General features: G+C 45.0%; 1 protein-coding gene across 6 annotated transcripts in view; it reads left to right on the top strand.

Moving 5' to 3' along the window:
- The window catches only part of NPNT (nephronectin), a 68,577-nt gene that overhangs the window by 11,694 nt on the left and 33,914 nt on the right, over window positions 1-22,969 (top strand). For 4 of the 6 annotated variants that reach the window (XM_035111821.3, XM_088660484.1, XM_035111819.3 and 1 more), the window contains exons 3-4: window positions 17,266-17,316; window positions 21,297-21,389. In XM_035111821.3, the coding sequence (XP_034967712.3) occupies window positions 17,266-17,316; window positions 21,297-21,389 (144 nt within the window). The remainder of the gene's footprint in view (window positions 1-17,265; window positions 17,317-21,296; window positions 21,390-22,969) is intronic. The other 2 variants (XM_035111823.3, XM_035111820.3) reach the window with 1 other exon arrangement.

The following is a 22,969-nucleotide window of genomic DNA, read 5'->3' as shown; positions in this document are numbered from 1 at the left end:
AGAGGGAGAGCCAATGTGTTCTGCCAACAGTTCACCCTAACCTGCATCCTAAAGGTAAAGGGACCCCTGACCATTAGGTCCAGTCGTGACTGACTCTGGGGTTGCGCGCTCATCTCGCATTATTGGCCGAGGGAGCTGGCGTATAGCTTCCAGGTCATGTGGCCAGCATGACAAAGCCACTTCTGGCAAACCAGAGCAGCACACGGAAACGCCGTTTACCTTCCCGCTGTAGCGGTTCCTATTTATCTACTTGCATTTTGATGTGCTTTCGAACTGCTAGGTTGGCAGGAGCTGGGACCAAGCAACGGGAGCTCACCCCATCACAGGGATTCGAACCGCCGACCTTCTGATCAGCAAGCCCTAGGCTCAGTGGTTTAACCACAGCGCCACCTGGGTCCCAACCTGCATCCTAGGAGTTTGCAAACTCGGCAGGTTACGGCAGCAGCACCTGTTCCTTCTGCCCTTTGTCTCCAAGAACAGGGGAGACTTTGGGGAGAGAGGGCAGCAGACCACTGCTCTCTCTGAGCCTAAGATAGCAGTGCTGATCATCCGTTTGGGGGCTTCTTTATGAAGTGTGTGTGTGTGTGTTTTTACCTAACATGTAGGTGCTCAGGCAGTGCAGAAAGTAGAACACGCTTATTGCAATATAGTTTTTGTACAGAACACAAATGGGTTGTTCTTCCACATGCATTCATTTAGTGGGGGGGGGAGAGAAAGAGGCACCTAGTGCTCTTCTACCTAACCCCAGCTATTGGTACATGGGTGGAGCCAAGGTCACTACTGGGATACAGATTTGAAAGTGGCAGCAAGAGAAGATGCTTTGCTTGAAGTCGCACAATGACTTCATGCTCAAAGACATTTTCAGAAAAAAAAATTCTCTGGGATTTAGCAGGAGCTTGATTTACAGAGATCGGTGGATAAAGTTCTACACCAGGCATAGGCAAACTCGGCCCTCCAGATGTTTTGGGACTACAACTCCCATCATCAGGGACGATGGGCATTGTAGTCTCAAAACACCTGGAGGGCCGAGTTTGCCTGTGCCTGATCTACACAACATGTAGATAAGCATTGATGTCTGCTGAACAAGTATCTGTTGAAGGCAAAGGAGCAAGAACCAGTAGGGAAAAAAATCTCTACCTAATGCCTGAAATAAATACATCAAGATAGAATTCCTTCCTATCAGAAACTAAAAGTTCATCACTAAAGTGGCATATACCATTTGGTGTGTTGAAAAGGTCACCAGTAGGGCTGATCTGAAACAATGGGGGCGGGTACTTTGTGAACATTTCTCCACCAGCAAATCCCTTCTTCCTTTCAGATTTCTTCTTCTTCTTCTCTTTATAAAGAGGAGTTTTTTTGTAAAGGTGTGGAAGTATTTGCACATTCAGAGTCCTGACAATACACCACAGGAAACATTGCCTTCTCACTTTGAAATAGCTCCCTTTGCCCCCAGCGACACCATCAAGCAACTAAATTTGACTGGTTATGTTAAGCATTGTGTGCATTCTGAATTAGCTTTGTCCAAGTGGATTTGCTATACAATGGCATCAGTGTTCCCTGGAAGAAGTTTGAGAAGCACTAAAGTATCCGGTAGGGGAGTAGTTAGATGTGGGTTGTGGAAAAAGGTGTGGGATATTTCAGATCCCATAGAATCATTGAAAATATTTGCAGGTCATTAAGCACAGCTTTAGCTGTCAAGCTTTCTGACAATACCAAAGCAGGAAGTACAAAGAGAAAACCAAGAACCTGAATGGACACAGGGGCTGAGCTGCTTAACATGACACCAAGGCTACACATCCCAAGCTCAGGCTTCATAAACAGAATCAAAAATAGATGCAACCTTTGCCAGACTGCTGCCCTCCCAATGTTTTGGACTACAGCTCCCATTAGCATGTGCTGACTGATGGGTGTTGTAGTTCAAAGTATCTGCAGGGCATCAGCTTTCCCAAAGGCTGCATAGACAACCACATGGAAATCAAAATTAAATGGGTTAAGGTAAACAAGACAACCAAGAGGACTTCTGGAAGATTTATCTATTCACTCTTAATTTAGTAAGCTACAATGAACACAATTGTAGGCACATAGGAAGCTGCTTTATACTGTGTTAGACTACTAGTACAGTATCCTCTGTGCTGACTGCTAGTGGATCTCTGAAATTTCAGGCAGGGTTCTCTCTCAGCCCATGCTGGAATTGCCGGGGATTGAACCTGGGACTTTTAGCATGCAAGTCTGCGCATGCTCTATCACTGAGCTGCAACCCTTCCCCTGAACAGGGCAGTGGCACTTGTGTCTCAGTAGACATGCAGAGAGTGCAACAAGGCCACACTCCTAAACCTCTTGAGTAGCATTCAATTGCATTTTACTTGACTAGGTTAGGTCCCTTGATTTCAATGGGTCAACTCTGAATAAAACGTAGTTTAATATCACCCCTTACTAGGGAATACGGCTAGTTGAAAACTGTGTGACATTCCTGAATAAACACAGGAGTGGGCTGTTAAGATATAGTCGTTCCCCCCCCCCCCCCCCGGCTTGCCAATAGTATTAATGTCATTATTTTCAGCTTTAGTCAGATAGGAAAGAGATCAGGACTCCTGCATTTTTCATGCTTGTGCTAAAGATGGGATTTCAGCATCAAGCAATGGGCTCCCATTTTAGCAGCTTTTTCTACAATTACATATAGGCAAAACATCTCCAGCACCATAATTCAGCATCTTGAAAAGCAGAGACATCACCTTGCCAACAAAGGTCCGTATAGTTAAAGCTATGGTTTTCCCAGTAGTGATGTATGGAAGTGAGAGCTGAACCATAAAGAAGGCTGATCGCTGCAGAATTGTTGCTTTTGAATTAAGGTGCTGGAGGAGACTCTTGAGAGTCCCATGGACTGCTAGAAGATCAAACCTATCCATTCTGAAGGAAATCAGCCCTGAGTGCTCACTGGAAGGACAGATCCTGAAGCTGAGGCTCCAATACTTTGGCCACCTCATGAGAAGAGAAGACTCCCTGGAAAACACCCTGATGTTGGGAAAGATGGAGGGCACAAGGAGAAGGGGACGACAGAGGACGAGATGGTTGGACAGTGTTCTCGAAGCTGCCAACATGAGTTTGACCAAACTGCGGGAGGCAGTGCAAGACAGGAGTGCCTGGCATGCTCTGTCCATGGGGTCATGAAGAGTCGGAAACGACTAAACAACAACAAAACATGACGAATGACAAGAGACTGGAGCAGGGCAGGTCTGATGCCAGTTTTAAGAGAGGGCCTGTGAATAATCCAACCAAATAGGCCAAAAAGTTAGAAGACTTGCTGGCCTGTATTTGGTTGGATAATTCCTAGTATTATTAGTAAATGATAGCATGAAACTTTTATAGATGACTGGATAGAAGTAGAAAGTGTTCATTTCATGAGCAAGCTGGTTTTAGACAAGGCAGATCTGTTTCAGATTACTGATTTCCCCCCCTGACCTACTTAGTTGAGACCAACCGGTTACCACTTTCATTGACTTGAAATGTGCCTGATACAAAACCTCCTGAAAAAATTATAGGATAAATTGGCAGGTTTCTTAAAAGCTTTATACCAATGATTCATTTTGGATCCAAAGTGGTACAGACTGCTCCAGGTGACAGTTCTCAGGAAGTATGACAGGGTTGTATAGCAAAAGTAGATTAGCAGTATTGCTTCACCGTTGAGTGCAGTCGGCATAAAACGTGGCACATCCTCCAAAAGTTAATGTGCAACTTTGGCTCCAAAGGAGAAATTCCTTCTGTGCTATGGAATGGAAAGTTCTGCAGTTTCTTAAGTGGCAGCACTGGACTCATCCCATAAACTAATACAGTATGTGATCAGCCCAGGGATGAGCCCTTGCAGGTAGTACCGTGTTTCCCCTTTTTTAAGACACCGTCTTATAACTTTTTTTCCTTAAAAAAACACAGGGTGGCTTATTTTTGGTGGGGTGTCTTATGGTCTCCTCGGCTGGGCCAGGCCGCTGGCTCGGGGTGCTGCTGGGCACTACGCGCAGCGTTGCTGAGCTCTGTCCTACCTGACAAGGCTGTTGTATGTATTAGAACAATACAATGTATGCACAAAGATTTCAGAAGAAAGGGACGAGGGCTCTGCTGGGTGCTCTGAGCTGCTGAGTGCTCCGCGCGCTCCAGCAGCTGGTTCTGGGCAGCGGGACAGCAAGCCTCCTTGGCCAGGCAGAGGCAAGACCGCTGGCTCCGGCGCTCTGTCTGGCGCTGCCGGGTGCTCTGAGCTGCTGCGCGCTCCAGCAGCTGGTTCCTGCCGGCCGGCCGGCCACTGCCTCCGGTGCTCCACCCGGTGCTGCTGAGCGCTCGGCGCTGCGGAGCGCTCCGCTCTGCAGCAGCCGTTCCGGGCGGCAGGGTGGGAGGTCTCCTCAGCTGGGCGGAGGCGGGGCCGCTGGCTTCGGCGCTCCGCCCGGTGCTGCTGGGCGCTCTGAGCGCTCGGCGCTGCGGAGCGCTCCGCTCTACAGCAGCCGTTCCGGGCGGCAGGGCGGGAGGTCTCCTCAGCTGGGCGGAGGCGAGGCCGCTGGCTTCGGCGCTCCGCCCGGTGCTGCTGGGCGCTCTGAGCGCTCGGCGCTGCGGAGCGCTCCGCTCCGCAGCAGCCGGTTCCGGGCGGCAGTTCTCCTCAGCCGGGCGCTCCGCGCGCTCACCACTACAACAGCAGCCGCTTCCCAGGCCCCCCTGGCTGACTGGGTCCCGCTGGCTGGCTGGGGCGCTCGGCGGTCTCGCTTTTAAAATCCAAAATCTAGTCACTTACATAGGATCTCAGTCTAATTCAGCAACATCTTACTGCCAGTAGTGGCCATAAGGAGGGTGTTAGTTTTCATACACGGCATGGAAGTATGTCTTATTTTCGGGGTATGTCTTATCTTTCGCAAAAGCTTAAAAATGCTGCCATGGCTTACTTTATGACTACGTCTTAAAAAAGGGGAAACACGGTACCTGGTTTCAACATGTGTGCTCCATTTTTATAACGATGGCATCTTATGTTTGGATTAAAGACACAGATTTCAAAAGATAGATGGACACACACAGAGAGAGGGGTGGAGGAATGGGGTGCGGTGGGGGCAGTCCACCCCGGGTGTCACCACTGAGGAGGGGTGTCCAAATGCCAGGCGGCACTCACCGTGGAGCCTGCAGCACGCCCGAGCCACATGTCTCTCCTGGGAGTGACGCGGTGGCTTGGGCACCCTCAGGCTCCGTGCTGCCCCAAACGGTCTGCCTGTCACCTCCCCCTCGCCACCTCCCCCTCAGCTGTAGGGCGGCTGAGTGGGAGGAGCCAGGCAGACTCCTCAGAGGCCCTGCCTGCCCCACCCCTAGGCGCAGGACACATGCGCAACCCCAGCTGCCCGATCGGCTTGCTCTGCCGCTGCACAAACACATGTGTACACGCGTGTGCATGCAGTCATATATTAAAACTTTTTTTTAGCTAAGACATTGCTCATGAGCCGTGTGCTCTTAATGGAATTGGAGCAGGGCCCTATTGAGCTGGCATAGCTTGCTGGATTTGCGGTCTAGGATTTTCTAAATCAGTGTCAGCACAACACTGTAGTCTGACAAAGGTGTTGAGAATCCTCGCAAGTTCTCAGACTGGGGGGTTAGATTAGGTCAGGCATAGGCAAACTCCGGCCCTCCAGATGTTTGGGACTACAATTCCCAGCATCCCTAGCTAACAGGACCAGTGGTCAGGGATGATGGGAATTGTATTCCCAAACATCAGGAGGGCCGGAGTTTGCCTATGCCTGGATTAGGTAATGCTGCCCCCACATAAACCAGTTTTGTACAAGGCACTGTAGAAACATGGGTGCCATGCACAATGATCCGGTTTGCACACAACACTAAGCTATGGTTTTGTAAGCCATTGTTTATTAACCAAAGCATGGCTAACACAAACCACCAGGGCTTGGTGTCACATGCAAACATGGCCATTGACTTCTTAACAAGAAAATAATAGCTTGCTTGGTCAGATCAAATATGCCTCTATAGTAGCATACTTTCTTCCAATGGTTAAACAGCTGGAAGACTCTGCAGATATCACAAACTGGGCCTAATGGTGATAGGCAATCCTTGCTGTTTGTCTCCAGTATCAGGTACTTAGCAAGATACTGCTTTGTGATAGCTTAGAAGATCCTGCTCTGTTGAAAACTAAGTTTGCACCAGCTGTTCCTCATGTCATGTGTCCCAAAACATACTGTGAACAATTGGTGCAGTCAGCATCTCATCCTGGCTAATGTCCCTGGCTAGAGCTCCACTTCCACATTTGTCACAGAAAGGTCAGTACTAATTTCCCCTCAGCATCCATTGCAATGTATGGATGTACTTAAGAACATTGCCATCCGAGTTTCAAGGTGTCCTGCTGCATTTATCTCGGAGTATCTTTACCAGTTTGCCATGCCTACTTGGACCAACATGGCCACTTGGAAGAAGATAGGTGTGCGTTTACTTGTCCCTTACTCTTCTCTGAACAAGTGAGGAGCAATAAAAGGAGAAATTAGAACAAAACTGCAATAGATGCAGACATATCCTTATCCCAGGAGTAGCAAATATCTTTGGTTGGCTACAGCTGTCTAGCATCTTCTTCTAGTTGATTAGCCTTGCAGTAAACATGGAAGCCTGGTTTCAGTGTAGGTGTCAGACAGAAGAGAATTCCAAAGACACAAACCAAATTACTGAACTTGGGGAAATTATATCTTGATTTGAAAATAACAATCAACAGCGCAATTAAAAAGAAACTCAAATAAACTCATTTTATGTAGCTCTAGAGCAGGCACCCCCAAACTTCGGCCCTCCAGATGTTTTGGACTACAATTCCCATCTTCCCTGACCATTGGTCCTGCTAGCTAGGGATCATGGGAGTTGTAGGCCAAAACATCTGGAGGGCCGCAGTTTGGGGATGCCTGCTCTAGAGTCTCTGGATGCCAATAGTTGTAATAAGGTAACTGAAACTTCATTGCAACAAATCCATTTAGATTTTAGTCTTATCAACCCCCTATGTTAGGTCCAGGTTCTAATAGCATCTAGTTTTCCAGCAATTAGCTTCCCCCAGAAACAAGTGAAGATAAGGTCCTGGGTGTGGCAATTCCAGACTTTAGTTAATAGTAAGAGAAGGGAGTATCAAAAAGTCAATTGAGTGCTACATCAGCCAAATCTTCTGTTGAGGTGCCTTGTCCTTTATAGCTGTATTTTATTTCCGTACACAGCTGAAGACGAAGGCAACAGTTCTTTTTAAATCCTCTTACAAAAGGACCTAGAAATAATGGATGCTCTTACCTTTACTTACTTGTTTGTAAGGGTTTGGGTGTATACATGCAACAGTGATTTACAGCTCACTTCTGGCTTTAGATTCTGTTTTGGCTGCTTCAGTGAGATATATAGGAATCTATTCCTCCTCTTACTGATTCCAACAAAGCTGATGCTTGCCTCAACAGCAAACTGTGTGCGAAGTTCCAGAATCGTTACATTATTAAATTTTACTGAACAGATTAAGTCAGCCACACTGTACCAAAAAAGGCAGACATAAATAATTATATGTCTCCATTTACAAGCATCTGGTTAATTATCCCAAACACAGGTTTTTTTTTTTCTGTAATAGAGAACTTCACTAAACCCAGTCATATATAACTATGTGGATTAACTTATCCTTTTTTTGGTCATGTATTTCCCCCCTCCCCATCTTGGACAAATGTTGCAGGTTTACTAGATTTTTGCTATGCAATAATCACTTCTGTCCCTAATGCAGCTGCTGGGTGACCTTGGGCTAGTCACACTTCTCTGAAAGCTCTCAGCCCCACTCACCTCACAGAGTGTTTGTTTTGGGGGAGGAAGGGAAAGGAGATTGTTAGCCGCTTTGAGACTCCTTCGGGTAGTGATAAAGCGGGATATCAAATCCAAACTACTATTCTTCTTCTTCTTCTCCTCCTCTTCTTCTTCTTCTTCTTCTTCTTCTTCTTCTTCTTCTTCTTCTTCTTCTTCTTCTTCTTCTTCTTCTTCTTCTTCTTCTGTAAATTATAAGGCAATTGGGAACACTTCTCCTTTAACTATTGGAGTGAGCCAGTGGGTGGTAGTCCTTTCCAACTCTATAATTCTATGATTTGATAAGTAAGCTCCCTTGAACTCAGTGGTGCTTCTGATTGTACATGCTAAACTTGCAAAACACACTGAGTTTTAACACTTGGTCCTCCATCCAGGCAAGAAAGAGAAGTGTGGCTCATAGGACATTAAGCCAAATGAAAGGAAATTCTTACCTATAGATGCTCAGATAAGACTTTCCCCTCTGCTGTTTACTTTGAGGACAGGAGATCTAAAACCAGGGCATGACCCACCAGACTACCTCCTGTGCAAGGAAGATTGAAATAGATGGGAGTTTTACAGGAGAATGTTCTGGTGGCATGGGCCTGCACTGAGGAACTAAGCTGGTGCGGTAATGATATATTTGACCTCAGTGAGAACTTTCGGCATGTTTACTATAGAGAAGAAAAGTGTCTAGAAATGCAGGTCTGCAAATGGCCAGCCCTTTCCCACTCTCCTGAAATGCAAAGCTCCCACTCATATTTTTGAGGGAATAGAATTTGGCCTTGCTCCTACACAGATGAAGAGTGGTATGTGCCTCAAGGTTTTTCCTGTAGCCCTGCCAACTCTTCGCCACTTCTATATACTACAAAGAAGAGTTTTGGTTGTTGAACAGAAAATAGGATTTCCCCTTCCATCCCAATATGCACATAAATAAGACCAGGCTTGTGTTCAAAGCCAGCCCATATAGAACACCCTGCAGTAGTTTAAATGGGAATCCACCAGGATGTGGGTCACAGCGGCCGGGATATCCCTGTCTAGGCTGTAGCTAGCAAGTGTAGCTGGAAATAGACACCCCATGCCACCAAAGTCATTAGGGCTTCTAGGGCAGTGTTTCTCAACCAGTGTGCCTCCAGATGTTTTGGGACTACAACTCCCATCATTCCTGACCACTGGTCTTGCTAGCTAGGGATGGTGGGAGTTGTAGTCCCAAAACATCTGGAGGCACACTGGTTGAGAAACACTGTTCTAGGGGCCCTAATGGAATCCAGGGAATGGTTGCTCCTTGATAATGAGATCATTTCAATATCTACCCCTCCAACCGAAACATTAACCCACTGCCCAGTCATGAGAACCAGGTTGAGGATACGGTATGTCTGTGTCATGAGTTGGGTCAGTGATGTACTGAGACAGCCCCATGGCAACCATTAAGTCTTGAGCTGGGGCAGACAAGGTAGCCTCCATATGGATGCTGAAAATCTCCCAAGACAAGCATCTGGTGGGTTTCTGGTACCACACTCAAGACCACCTCTGCCAGCTTAGATAGATTGCTGGGGAGCAAGGTGATTAGTAGCAAAATCTCCACTCTGTCTCTCTGACCCAACATGGATGCATGTTGACTAGGGTGACTAGGCTAGTTGCCTAAATGTTCCCCTGGTGCCTCCTTCCTAAAGTCCAGGAAGGTTCTGATTGGTTTAGGGACAGAGGCACAACACTCACGTCAGGATGTCAAGACACCACATACATGACATTGCCTTCACAATCTGGCACCTCTGACCTGAACTATTCCCCTACAAAAATGCACGCCATGGATGCATACTCTTCAAGCCCATCTCCTGTGCAGACCTGGCCTCTTGGCAAGGGAGATAGTGCATGACTGTGATCTGCTTCTGGCTCTCCAATCAGGCCTAGTGTTCCACCAGACATTGATGCTGCACTGAAATGGGGCAAAGGCAGGCTGGGCTCAACATAAATTTGAGAAGAGTTGAGAGTGTTGTCAGACGGAGGCAAACATGGCTTGGTTGAACATCGAAGACATAGGTTTCCAGAACATTGTGGATATCGGACAGAAATGGGGAACCTGTGGTTCTCCAGATGTTGCCGGACTTCAGCCACCATCACCCCTGACCATTAGCCGTGCTGGGAGTCTAACATCTGGAGGACCACACCTCTAGTGTATATTCAGAATCCACTGGTCCTTTAATTTGGTCCCAGTTCCCCAGCCCTATGCAGAAAGGCAAAACTGTGTCTGTCTCCTTTTGGCCACACGATGAAGGCTATAAAGTAATGTTGCTTTGCATCAGCTGAGAAGCTGCCCCTGAATTAGAAATCAGCAATGCCTGGAATACGTTAAGTGACTAGATGACACATATGGTGTACTTATGTGATACGATTGCAAACTGGGTATGATTACATTAAGGTCTTAGCATGCCAGGCAGTTAAGGAGCTGGGTGAACGAAAGGCTACTTGCAAAGATAGCCGAATATAAGGCATATGGGTTACATCATTTCTGAGTGGCTTTCCCCCTCCCCCCTGAATGGGAGTGACGGTTCTGCTCAATCTGCTTTTAGTGTTTTGCTTTTAAAATACACATATTTTTATTTTATTTTATTTATTTGTTTAGCAGAATTTGTGTACCACTCAACAGCAAATAAAGTGATTTACACATTTTTGCACCTGGACCACTTGAAAATTGCTGAAGGTCTTGGTGGACCAGTTAAGGATTTATTTATTTTTGCCAGTTGCAGCAAATTGTAAAGTGATATTCTAGCTGCTGTATGATTCTAAATTGTACTTTTAAAACTTACTTTATTTCTTATCTTTTGGATTGTATTCAACAAATATTTCTCAGAGTAGGCCTATTGAAGTTAATGGTAAAATCACTAACTTAGGGTCTTGTCAGCTCGCACGGAATTCTACCACTATGAGAAATGAGAGAGCTCATGCTAGCACAATCCTAAATATATGGACCAGTATATGGACATTCAAGATGTCTTTCAGAGAAACTTGCCTATCATTATTTATCTTCTCATTTAAAAACCTCTGAAAAGCTTACATGGAGGGAGCCTTTGTAACATAGTTTTAAAATGTCAGCATACGCCTTTGTTGTTATTTTGGTAAGATGAACTTATTCTGGGCTGACCTGCATGCCTGATTGATGCTTCTTGTTTGCACAGCAGCTTTAACAAATCAAAGCTATGTTGCACACGTGGCCTTTGAAGTCGCTACACCTTCAGAGCAATAGTGGACTTCTTTCTAAAAATGTAAGCATGGCAAGCAGGACGGTTCACAGATTTTTAAAGAATGTTATCTCAAGTTTTGAACTTGACTGGTTTAGTTTGGGTCATTTCAGGAGGATTCACAGGACGCTGTTACACTGAGAACACAGATATATGTCATGCTTTTAGAGCATTATCAGGGGAAATAATTGTCACCCCTTAATGATCGACTGCAAGTACATCTGGAAGAATCTTGCTTATGCCTCGTTCAGTGTTTCTCAAACCTTGAGTATTGTGTGTGGGGACCGTTTAACCAGGCCTAGAAATAAATTCAGACAGGACTCATATTTTTGGTTTTTGGCAGAATTTAGGTCACAACTTTATTGATTACAAATCAGGTGAGTGGTTGCATAGGCTCTGGTTCGACTAGCTACCTGCAGCCCTGCAGGCAGCGCTGACTCCGGGCACCAACCATAAGTCAGCCTTGGGTGAACACCTGGGACAGAGGCAGGCAGAGGTGTCTGACACACTTCCACCTAGATGAGCCCTGAACTCAGGCTCAGGGCACAACCCCGCATGGGGAAGACCAACCAGGAGTCCTTGGATTCCTTCTTAAAGGAATACCCAACGCATAGGGATGGCTAGGCATCCTGCCACCCCTATCCACAAGAACCAGAGCCTATCCGCAACCTTGCAAGTTGTGACGATTTGCTACATGGCAGGCGAAACCCAAATGGCACCAGCCACAAGTGGGGGAAATTCCTGCCGTGCCCCTGTCCCAAAGACAGGCGACACACGACGGCATAGCAAGGTCAAGCGCAAGCCCTGAATATAGGGAGAGGTGGGTGGGTGTTCCGATGCACGCACCAAAAGAGGAAGCTCAGGGCCACTTGCAGTGCTTAAGTAATGGTCCCTTGAACTGCTTTGACTGGCATCCCGCTAGCCCAATTGGTCCCAGGTTCGAGGGACCACCAATAGGGTGTTGTGGCTGCTCCAATGATCCCACCCACAACACAAGGCCTGATTGCCGGGTCCCATGGCAACATGTGCCCTCTGTTTAGGGAGGACCCAATTTATCCCCTAAGGAGAGTCTATCGTTACATTCCCAATGAGAGCCCAACAGTGTTGAGCCCAACACACATACCAGTGTACACAGGCACACACACAGCAGCAATGCGTAGCATAAATATCTCATTTATTGGGATGAGCTGACAGTCATAGGATAGGAAGCTGAAGAAGAGAACTGGTTTCCTGTTGAACTTGGTCTGGTGAAGCCTGGGTTCACATCTCTGATCAGACCTTGGGCCAGTCACTATCTGAGCCTAGCCTACCCCACAGGGTTATCATTATCAGAAAAAGTGGAGTGCCCCACGCCCATGTATATGAGGGCGCCATTGCTCCAGCTCTGAAGAAAAGCTCTGGTACTTCTCCTCTGCCTGCCCACTACATCACTGAACTTAGAGAGGACCTAACACGACCCTGAGGCTATGCGTTGCAGGGAAGACTCAGCAGCATTGAGCAAGCTGTCTTTCAGGGACATTTTTCTACTACTAATGAGCAACATCTGATAAAGCTCCTGAGGGACCAGAATGTAGCTTTTAACACCAATTGAGCTAACGGTTAAAGAATAAGACAAAGGGCTGCATCCAATAGCCTCTGTCTGCTAGCAAACAGGCTCTTACCGTGTTTCTCATATTTTAAGACGTCCCTATAAAATAAGCCATGGCACGATTTTCAGAAGGCAAAAAAATATAAGGCATCCCCCCAAAATAAGACATGCTGGTATGGCAGGGCACTCCGCGCCAAGTCCCGACCCAGCGGGACCCGGCAAGGGCAGCAGCGCGCGCTTTGCCGAGCCCCGACTGAGCGGGAACCAGCAAAGCCGTTTGCTCTCCATGCACTGAGCAGTGGCCCTCTCCCTATCTTCCTTCCACCTCAGTCTCTTTAACTTCTCTTTGTTTCCTTCTCGATTTTCCCCCTCTTCCCGCTCCCGTCCTTCCCTCCCGGCAGCGAACTCAGGCCGCCGCCAGAGCTAGAAAAGGGGGTGTATGCGCCTTCCCCGCCGCGCGGAACTACATCCCCATCAGCCCCCGGGCTTCCCTCTTCCTGAGTGTCAGTTTCACGCTGCAGGCAGGGAATTTAAAACAAAAGAGACTTCTCTCGCTCTTCCTCCGCCCCTCTCCTGCTGTTGCCGCGATCGACTCGTCCTGCTCCTTGCCGGGACTCAGGCGCTCCCTTCACTGTGCTTTTTGCTGGCTTCTTCGCGCGCGGGGGGGTGTGTGACTTGGGGGCTTTTCCATCCCACCGGATTCCCCCCGCTCCTGCTTTTTTTTTTTTTGCTGTCGGCTCCCCCCCCCCAACTAGCTCTCTCTTTCTCTCCATCTCCACACCCACTTCGGCGGCCAGGCGGGGTCTGCGCGACAGCACAGCAAGAGCATTTTAAAAAGAAAAAGGGGAAAGAGAAGGGGATCTTTGTGTGCCCAAGAGACACACTGGGCAGAAGGGATCAGATTACAGCCAAGGAACAGAGCCAAGGAACCTTTGCCGGCTCCCGCGCGCTTTGCCGAGCTCCAACAGAGCGGGAACCAGCAAAGGCAGCAGCCCGCCGCCGGCTTGGAGCTCGAGCAGTTTAATCATTGCCTTGGGTTGTTCCCCCACCAATCCTGTACTCTAGAAATGTGATACTTTATGCTAACGTGAATGCTTTGCCGAGCTCCAAGCCGGCGGCGGGCTGCTGCCTTTGCTGGTTCCCGCTCTGTTGGAGCTCGGCAAAGCGCGCGGGAGCCGGCAAAGGTTCCTTGGCTCTGTTCCTTGGCTGTAACCTGATCCCTTCTGCCCAGTGTGTCTCTTGGGCACACAAAGATCCCCTTCTCTTTCCCCTTTTTCTTTTTAAAATGCTCTTGCTGTGCTGTCGCGCAGACCCCGCCTGGCCGCCGAAGTGGGTGTGGAGATGGAGAGAAAGAGAGAGCTAGTTGGGGGGGGGAGCCGACAGCAAAAAAAAAAAAAAGCAGGAGCGGGGGAAATCTGGCGGGATGGAAAAGCCCCCAAGTCACACACCCCCGCGCGCGCGAAGAAGCCAGCAAAAAGCACAGTGAAGGGAGAGCCTGAGTCCTGGCAAGGAGCAGGACGAGTCGATCGCGGCAACAGCAGGAGAGGGGCGGAGGAAGAGCGAGAGAAGTCTCTTTTGTTTTAAATTCCCTGCCTGCAGCGTGAAACTGACACTCAGGAAGAGGGAAGCCCGGGGGCTGATGGGGATGTAGTTCCGCGCGGCGGGGAAGGCGCATACACCCCCTTTTCTAGCTCTGGCGGCGGCCTGAGTTCGCTGCCGGGAGGGAAGGACGGGAGCGGGAAGAGGGGGAAAATCGAGAAGGAAACAAAGAGAAGTTAAAGAGACTGAGGTGGAAGGAAGATAGGGAGAGGGCCACTGCTCAGTGCATGGAGAGCAAACGGCTTTGCATCGAGCTCCAAGCTGGCGGCAGGCTGCTGCCTTTGCTGGTTCCCGCTCCGTTGGAACTCGGCAAAGCACGCACTGCTGCCTTTGCTGGCTCGAGCTCCAAGTCGGCGGCGGGCTGCTGTCTTTGCTGGTTCCCGCTCAGTTGGGGCTCGGCAAAAAATAAGACACCCCCGAAAATAAGCCATAGGCTTATTTTCTTGAGTAAAAAAGAATATAAGACATGTCTTAAAATATGAGAAACACGGTACACTAGTGGATGGGTGGCAGATAAATCCAGTGCAACAGTTGCACTAGTGGAAACTTGTCGTGCAACAGGTTGCACAGTCTGTTGCGCAACAAAGTTCTCAGCAATCTTCTTACGCATTCTCTTGTGTAGCAACCTTTTGCTGCTGCCAAACATTTCACCAGCAGAGCAGGCATACTGCTAAGTGACTAAACATGACAATGGATACAACCCAAAGTTTTTTTTTTTTTAAAAAATCATCAACAGTAAAAATATCCTTGATAATGAAAATATAGTGTAATAACTGGCTGCATTGCTTAGCCTTCTTCAACAAAACACTCAATGAATCGTAGAATTGTAGAGTTGAAAGGACCACGAGAGTCATCTAGTCGAACCCACTAACAATAATCTTTAGCCCGGTGTGGGGCTCAAACCCACCTCCCTGAGATTAAGAGCGTGACTCTTAATCTGTGCAGGATATTCTACTTGCAGTAGGATGCATGTAAGAAAGTTCAGAGCTTGCGAAAGCGATTGTGGAGGGTGCTGGAGATGCTGCTATATAACCAAGGGCTCTGCATGCTTTTGCCTTCTTGCTACAGCTGCAAAGAAACAACACTCTAGAAACTGCTGCTCCTCCTTTATGCTTTGGGGATAAAAAAAAATACATGCTAGATTCTGCCATCTCAAATTATTTATATTCCTTTTCATGCATGTTTATGCTTCATTGTGGGGATTGTTTTTGGGTGTTGCCCATAGGAAATTCCTTCATAAATTACAGATATCGGGGTGGGTGTGGGTGGCGAAGCCATGATTTGTTTTGGGGGGGGGGGGCGCTGTGTGCTTCAACATGAATGCAATTCTGTATAATAACTAAATATGCCCTAATCTGAACTCTTAAGTAGAAATTAAATGATGGTCTTGAAGATGACCTGGACTAGACCTTTCTCACAAAAAGAAAGAGCTGTTTAATTTGGGGCTCTTATTTTAACTCTTTATACCTCAATTTGTGAATCTTTAACTATGCTGTACCTATAGTACAGAACTGCATTGTTGTGTTTATGCCAAAAAAATGAGGTTCTGCTATTCTGTTCTGCTCCCACCCCCACCCCCACCCCCAGCGTGTTGCTTTAAAATAGCAAAATGTAATTTTAAGCAAAACACTGCAGAGGAATGAATTGTGTATTAAGGAAACAGTATCCTTTCCCATGCAAACTGAGACCCATTTCCCCCATGCACAAGTAACTGGCATCATTTGCTTTCGAAGAAAATTTGTGACAAAAGGTATATATGTGAAATTTGGCTGTATTGTTTTGTGCTGTGCTACATTTAGGTCTTAAAGAGACTTAGCTTTTCCTTTCATATCCATCCAATCCTGCTGCTTCAGCACCAACACAGAGAGGCATGTGCCAAGCAGCAAAAGTGGCCTTCAGTAGCAGATATTTTAGGTGGCAAAATGCCATGCAGGCATGCCTCTTTTAAACTTCCCCCCCAAACAATTTGCTGCTGTATTTTGTTGGCAAACTGTTCCATCAGTGTTGGACAGAAGGTTCACACAATATGGTGTACATATAGGGGGTGCATGTTGCAATGCAGAGCAGGAAAATCCTTGCTGGCCACACTCCCTGAAAGGGTGGAAGGGAACAGTTGACCCCGAGCTTCATCAGGGTCTGGCTTTGAGTCAGAACTTCCTCTTGATCTGAATTTAAACTCACACAAGTGATACTGAAGTCAAACTCTTAGACTCCAGATGTGTTGCAATCCCATCTTGTTAATGCAATAAAACAAAATCTGGACTTGATATTTTGCATGTTTCTAAATAATCCAATACTACAATCAGCTGTTGAGGCATGGCAGAGTATTTGAAGCCAAAAATATTTCATCTAATTTCCATTTGATTCTACAGTATGGCCTTTCACGTGATCTGTCGTTATAGAAGTAGAGAAAAGGTTTGTGGACCAAAAGCTTTATTTAGGTTTAATGAAAACCAAAATGAAAAGACGGCTGGTTCCTTTATTGGTCCCCAACTGTTAAAAATCTACTCAAATTGCAAGTGATGTCAGTTTAACCAGAGTTAGCACCCTGAAGACAATTAGGGGAAAATCTGTTATTATAGTTGGATATGAAGGGATACTGTCTCTTTAAAGGCAAAAAACCCACAACTCAACACTGTTCTGTAAAATGCTTTACATCTGGACTGTGGAATGGTACATACCTTTGCTGCTGGAAGTGGGGGGGAAACACTGTCCTATTCACTGTTTACTTGGAAGTATTTGATGGGTGAAATAAGAATAGCACAACATCATTCCTTTTTGTAACTTCCATAGAGAGTGCATTGCAACATCTGTTTGCAAACGTCTCATAACAAGATAGTGACATAAGACATTTCTATTTTTAAACGTGTCCCAGTTTATTTTTTTTATTTCAGAAAAAAAGCTCTGAATGTTGAATATGTGTAAGTCACCGGGAATGTAGCAAGTTGATAAAATCCAAGCCAAGTCCATCCTTCTTGCAGGGAAACAAACAAACAAAAAAGCTGGAATTGCTTTTTATGGACATTTGTTTTGCAGCTTTCTACATCTTAAGGCAGAGAATAGCCAGGATAAGGTGCCAGCCCAAAGGTTAGCTGAACATATTTCTCGAAATAATTTTGGCAAGATGGTGTTTTGGAGGCGTGATCTCTAAGTCATGCATGGAGCGCAAGAATGATATAACAACCCAACAGGAAATATGCATGTAATTACTTTGCTTATTATTTTAGGGTGATAGAAGCACTTCATGACTGTATTTCATGGCTAATGTAGACAATATATACCAGGCTCCCTCAAACTCGGCCCTCCAGATGTTTTTGGCCTACAACTCCCATGATCCCTAGCTAGCAGGACCAGTGGCCAGGGATGGTAGGAATTGTAGTCTCAAAACGTCTGGAGGGCCGGGTTTGAGGAAGCTATATATATATATATATATATATATATATATATATATATATATATATAATCCCACAGACTTTATATTTAAATGATTAGCCTTTAATTTATTCCTTTATGGATGCTATTAATATGTTTTGTAATATATTTACAAGATAATTTATTAAAGAGGTCTAACCTCATTGTGACTTGAAATTGGTGTGAGTACCAAACACCCATACACACTTACCTGGGAGTGAGACCCATTAAGTATAGCAAGACTTACTTCTTCTGAGTAAATATGCATAGAGTACTCAGGAGCAAGTCCCACTGGATTCAATTGGACTTTCTTCTGAATAAGTTTTTGTTGTTGTTGTTGTTTAGGATTGCAGCCTAAAGCTAAAATATTATGCATACTTCTTGAAAGAAAGTTCAGTTTAATTTAGCAGAGCTTCCCAGTAAACAAGCAGAGGAAGGGGGCATGATTGACATGGTGTACATTTTAAAACAATTGTTTGATTCCTTCTACTTGTTCTGAAAACTGGGAACCCCAACTCCACTTGCCATGTCGAGTTTTCAGACACACTCTGGTGAGCATACATATTTTATGTATGGTGCCTCCATTATGGTGTCTCCATTGCCTAGTCAGCTAGGCTTAGGGATGCGATTCTGCTCTCTGAGCAATGTCGGCGAATGTGAGATTCCCTTGTTGGAGAAACTTGTCGGTTTTAATGCAAGGCACAACAAGGGCTCCTGGATTGATGGCATCTGACAAAATATTGGCAGAGAACGAGGATCAAATCTGCCCCGGAGCCTCCCAGCTCTTGTGGGCAAAAAATGATGAACTCATCCAACAGGGTGGCTTAATTTTTTGAAGCCAATTTCAGCCTCTGTTGCAGCGTAAGATTTGGGAAATACTGCTTCAGACTTCGGTGTATGAGTAATTTGCACTGAACTTTCCTGGAGATGTTCCAACATTATGTACCATACAAAGGAATGTTTGTCATATATTATCTTGATGTGCAATCTTGATTTACTGCTACATAAAATGTAAGTAGCTTAGCTGTTAGGTACCAGGGACTTGATTTTTATTTTTTGGTAAAGCAACTGTATGTGCAGGATGAAAGCCATTTTCAAAAGCAGCAGCATGTTTGTTTGCTCTAGTTTTCTCATACACAATCCTAATAATGATGCCATAATATGGTGGGTGATTGGAACTCCAATACCTGCTTTATTTAAGATGGCCACAAGTTTAGTTCTCCAGTGCTTCTCCCCATTGCATATGGAAGCATAGGTCCAACATTTGGCACTGCCATTCCAATATGAGAGAGAGAGAGAGAGAGCGCTGCTTAAAGATTAAAGGCCAGCTGCCCGCAACAAAGCTTTGTGAAAGCACATTAAAAGGTTGTAAATGTGCACATCAAACCATTACAATGGCTTTATAGTAAAATACGTTTCATGAACGAAGCATGTGTTTTATAAACTTACATATTGTTTTATATTTGGATTAAGAAAACTTAAACCTATAGTACAACTAGGATAGTTATATGTCCCTTAATCAGAAAGGGCAGTTTAATCATTGCCTTGGGTTGTTCCCCCACCAATCCTGTACTCTAGAAATGTGATACTTTATGCTAACTTTTCATAGAAAATTCAGGAAATGGCACTGCCAACCTATCGAGTTCCATGTTTTCAGTGTCATCCATACTAGATACATGGAGATACTTTTGACAAGAAAATGCATTTGCAGTGCCTGTCTAGAGAAGCTTTTAAGGGCTACTCTTTGTTTAACTGAAGCTTCTTCCTTGCCTACAAATTATGAACCAACACTGGATCATGTATGTATGGTGGAAGAGAGACCTGATGTGTGTCCAGATATGTCTGGTTAAGTTTTAATAGCAGGAAAAGTTCAAGCATGACATTCCGAAATATGCATAAAACATACTCAATGCAAGCATCTGTAGGATAGATATTAAACATTCCTTTTAATAAATAACTATCACCTTATTATGGTATGAATGTATGGACTTAGGCTGTAACTCTATACACACTTCACTTAGCCTGCAAGCCTATACATATCTGATAATGAGAATGATAATAATTTTATTATTCATACCCCGCCCATCTGGCTGTTGCCCCAGTCACATCTGGGCATAAATCCCAATGCACTCGATGCAGCTTAGTTGTAGACACGCATAGGCCTATTATTTTGCTATGTCCTTTTTTTACTGGTTCTTCATAGTGTCATTGGAAGTTGTAGCGGACATACAATACATTCCCTCAGCAACCCACATGTTATCTTTTGCATTTTAAATTAAGTTGCTTAAAAGTGAGGCTAACCATCCCCCCCCCCGTTTGTGTGTATTTTAATGGAAGCATATTGGGCGGCAGGGGAGAGTTGTAGCAGAAAAGTGGTGAACAGGGAAGTATTAAGCCCTGCTTCTTCCCATCCCATCACTTCTGTGCTCCAACTCTCTCCTTTACTCCGCACTGGCCCTAAACAACACAAACCTAGGTTACGAGTAGCAAGTATCAGTTATACAACAAGCGTAACCGGCTGCTATAATCAATCACAAATTTATAAACATATAATGCAGAACAACTTAAATAACACAACCATAAACGTAATATCACTAGTGATTCAATTCAACATCAGTTCAAGGTATTCAGTAGTTCATATTGGGTATCCATATGACATATAAATTGGTTCAAATGCACTTCCAAATGGATGTGTAATACTCGAGATTTTTGGTTCACCGCTACCAGGAATATGTAGTTTGGAATATACTGAGTCTGACGATGTCAGCGGTTATTCCACAGAATGGATTGTCCAAGCGCGGTGACAGGTATAGGTGGCGGCGGAGCGTTCAGGTGAAGACGAGACGTGTCTATGAAGGTGGCAAGGGAGTATCCGAAAGCAAAAAGTATCCAAAAGCAAAAGGCAAGGTTACCCAGGTTATGTGCCTTGTTTCGCCAAAGTTGGCTTCTTCAGTGAGCAAATTGCTTTCCACGATAAAGTACTAGCTGAAAAACTCCAGGTAAGTAACGCTCCCTCAAGTATTACACATCCATTTGGAAGTACATTTGAACCAATTTATATGTCCTATGAATACATTGAACTGATGTTGGATTGAATCGCGAGTGATATTACGTTTATGGTTGTGTTATTTAAGTTGTTCTGCGTTATACGTTTATAAATTAATGATTGATTATAGCAGCCGGTTACGCTTGTTGTATAATTGATACCTAAACTATGGTTTAGCAAGGGTGAGGAAATCCACGAGTCCTGGAGTGCAGATCACAACTACTTCCATCATCTCCCTGTGCTGCTGCTCCTCATGTCTCTGGCGCTATGCCCTGGTTTGGCATAGCATTATATGCAAACTTGGGCTCATGGCACATCCCCCCAAACAAACCACAACCTGTAAACAAACGACAAGCTCATGGATTGTTGGGAGTGACACAAACCACAAGCCCAGGTTCATACCATGCCTTAGCTCAGGGTAGCATGGCAGCAACAGGCCCAGAGGAGGAGCAAACCAGCCACGGTATTTGCTCAGTAAGTCTCACTAAACCATGGTTTGGCATAGCATTTCATGTGAATAAGACCACTGCGTCAAATGCATTATAATCAAATAATGTTTGTGCACCTCAGTTCAACAAGGAGTGATAAGTCTGCTTACGTGTATTCACAGCTGTATGTCAGCCTGGATGTAAACATGGTGAATGCGTTGGGCCAAACAAGTGCAAGTGTCATCAAGGATACACTGGGAAAACGTGCAATCAAGGTAAGATTTATTTTCTTTTAAGAAATGTGGTATTGCTTCATGGTATTGAAAAGAGCAATTGAAACTTGAATTAAATGTTCTGCAGTTAGTTCAAGTTTCAACTGCCCTTGGGTCAGCTGACATACTGCTGAATTTAGCAGGGCCAAGGCTGGTTTGTATATTTACAGCCCTCATCTCTGGTTTGGTGATGCCCAAGAAGAACTGGCGGAAATATATCTATGGCGGTCATTTCCTGCCAGCTGCATTGTATGAACTGGAGTTTCTAGGTCTCTCTACATGAAAATCACAGCACCAATCACCTACTTGAATTGAATTAGAGCTTCCACCCTTCTCAAAGACACCCACTTGGGAGTTGCTGTTACTGCATCCCAGCACAATCCATTTTATGAGAGTATTTTAAAAAAGTTAAGCAAATAGTTGCTTTAGAGGTACAAGATTGGTTCCTTTCCGAGGTCAGCTGTAAGGCCTAAAACTTAAAATGCTGGTTTTGATTTAGGTAACAAGGACCTTGCTTTTATACTAATTTAAAGTATAATAATAATAATAATAATAATAATAATAATAATAATAATAATAATAATTCCAGTTTCACTTTGTAATAGCAAACTACCCACAATGACCCCAGTCATATTATAATGAAAAATAACAGTGTTGTTTAAAATGGCCAGTATTGTCAACGTATTGCACTATTTTTATTCACTTCTCCCCAATGTATTATTTTATCTAGTGCTGAGCACTGCCAGGTACTTAAGGAAGTCACAGCCACTCTCTCCAGCAAGCCTTGATAAAGCTTTCCTAAGCTTATTACAGAAAAGCAAGCGAGTGTTTCAGAAAAACCTGACAATTTGAGTGAGGTGGTGCTGTACAGAACTGTGTTCCCTGAGAGTTACTAATCCTCCGATGGCATGATGATTCCTAAATGCTTTTTAAAACTCATTTGTTTGGATATATGAATCTTTCCTTGACAGATTCATGGGGAATCTAAGCCCACACCTCCCTGTGACCTCATTTCCGCTGCTTCCTTCTTTTTCTCCGTCTTACAGGCACTTTGCTATATATATTGTTTTACTTTTGGGAGATATGTCGTTATGTATTGCTTTTATTCTAGAACTTCAGCTCTCAGAAGTGCCCACCACAAAAAAAAATACTGTAGGTCCGCAGCAATTTGAAATATCAAAAACCGAGGAGCTGTTGTAAAGCAAGCTCAACAGAGAGAAGAAAGCTCCTGCTGATGATTTTAGATTATACTTGGCATCCTGTTGACAAATCTGCTACTTAATCATAGGACTCCAATTCATTTCAATGGGGAGCTTTCCAGTGAGACTTTTCAGGGGAGAGGGTTAAGGGCCAAATATGGGCTAGACATGGCATTAAATGTTTCTTTACATGTCACTTGCGGGTGTTTTAAAATTCTATGCAAATAGAATCAGCTGATGTGTGGGGACTGTGTTTGGACTGCTACTATTTACATTTGTCAAAAACCTGCATGTTGAACATAAAGACACATTTACCTTCATGCCCAATGGCTTTGATATGCTATTCCTCTCGTTGATTTCAACAGGAATTAATTAGAGCTTTGC

This window comes from Zootoca vivipara, chromosome Z1 (assembly GCF_965207765.1).
Source record: "Zootoca vivipara chromosome Z1, rZooViv2.hap1.1, whole genome shotgun sequence".
NCBI lineage: Eukaryota > Metazoa > Chordata > Lepidosauria > Squamata > Lacertidae > Zootoca > Zootoca vivipara.
Note: the sequence above shows the minus strand (reverse complement) of the source record. Positions and strands in the feature narration are given on the sequence as shown.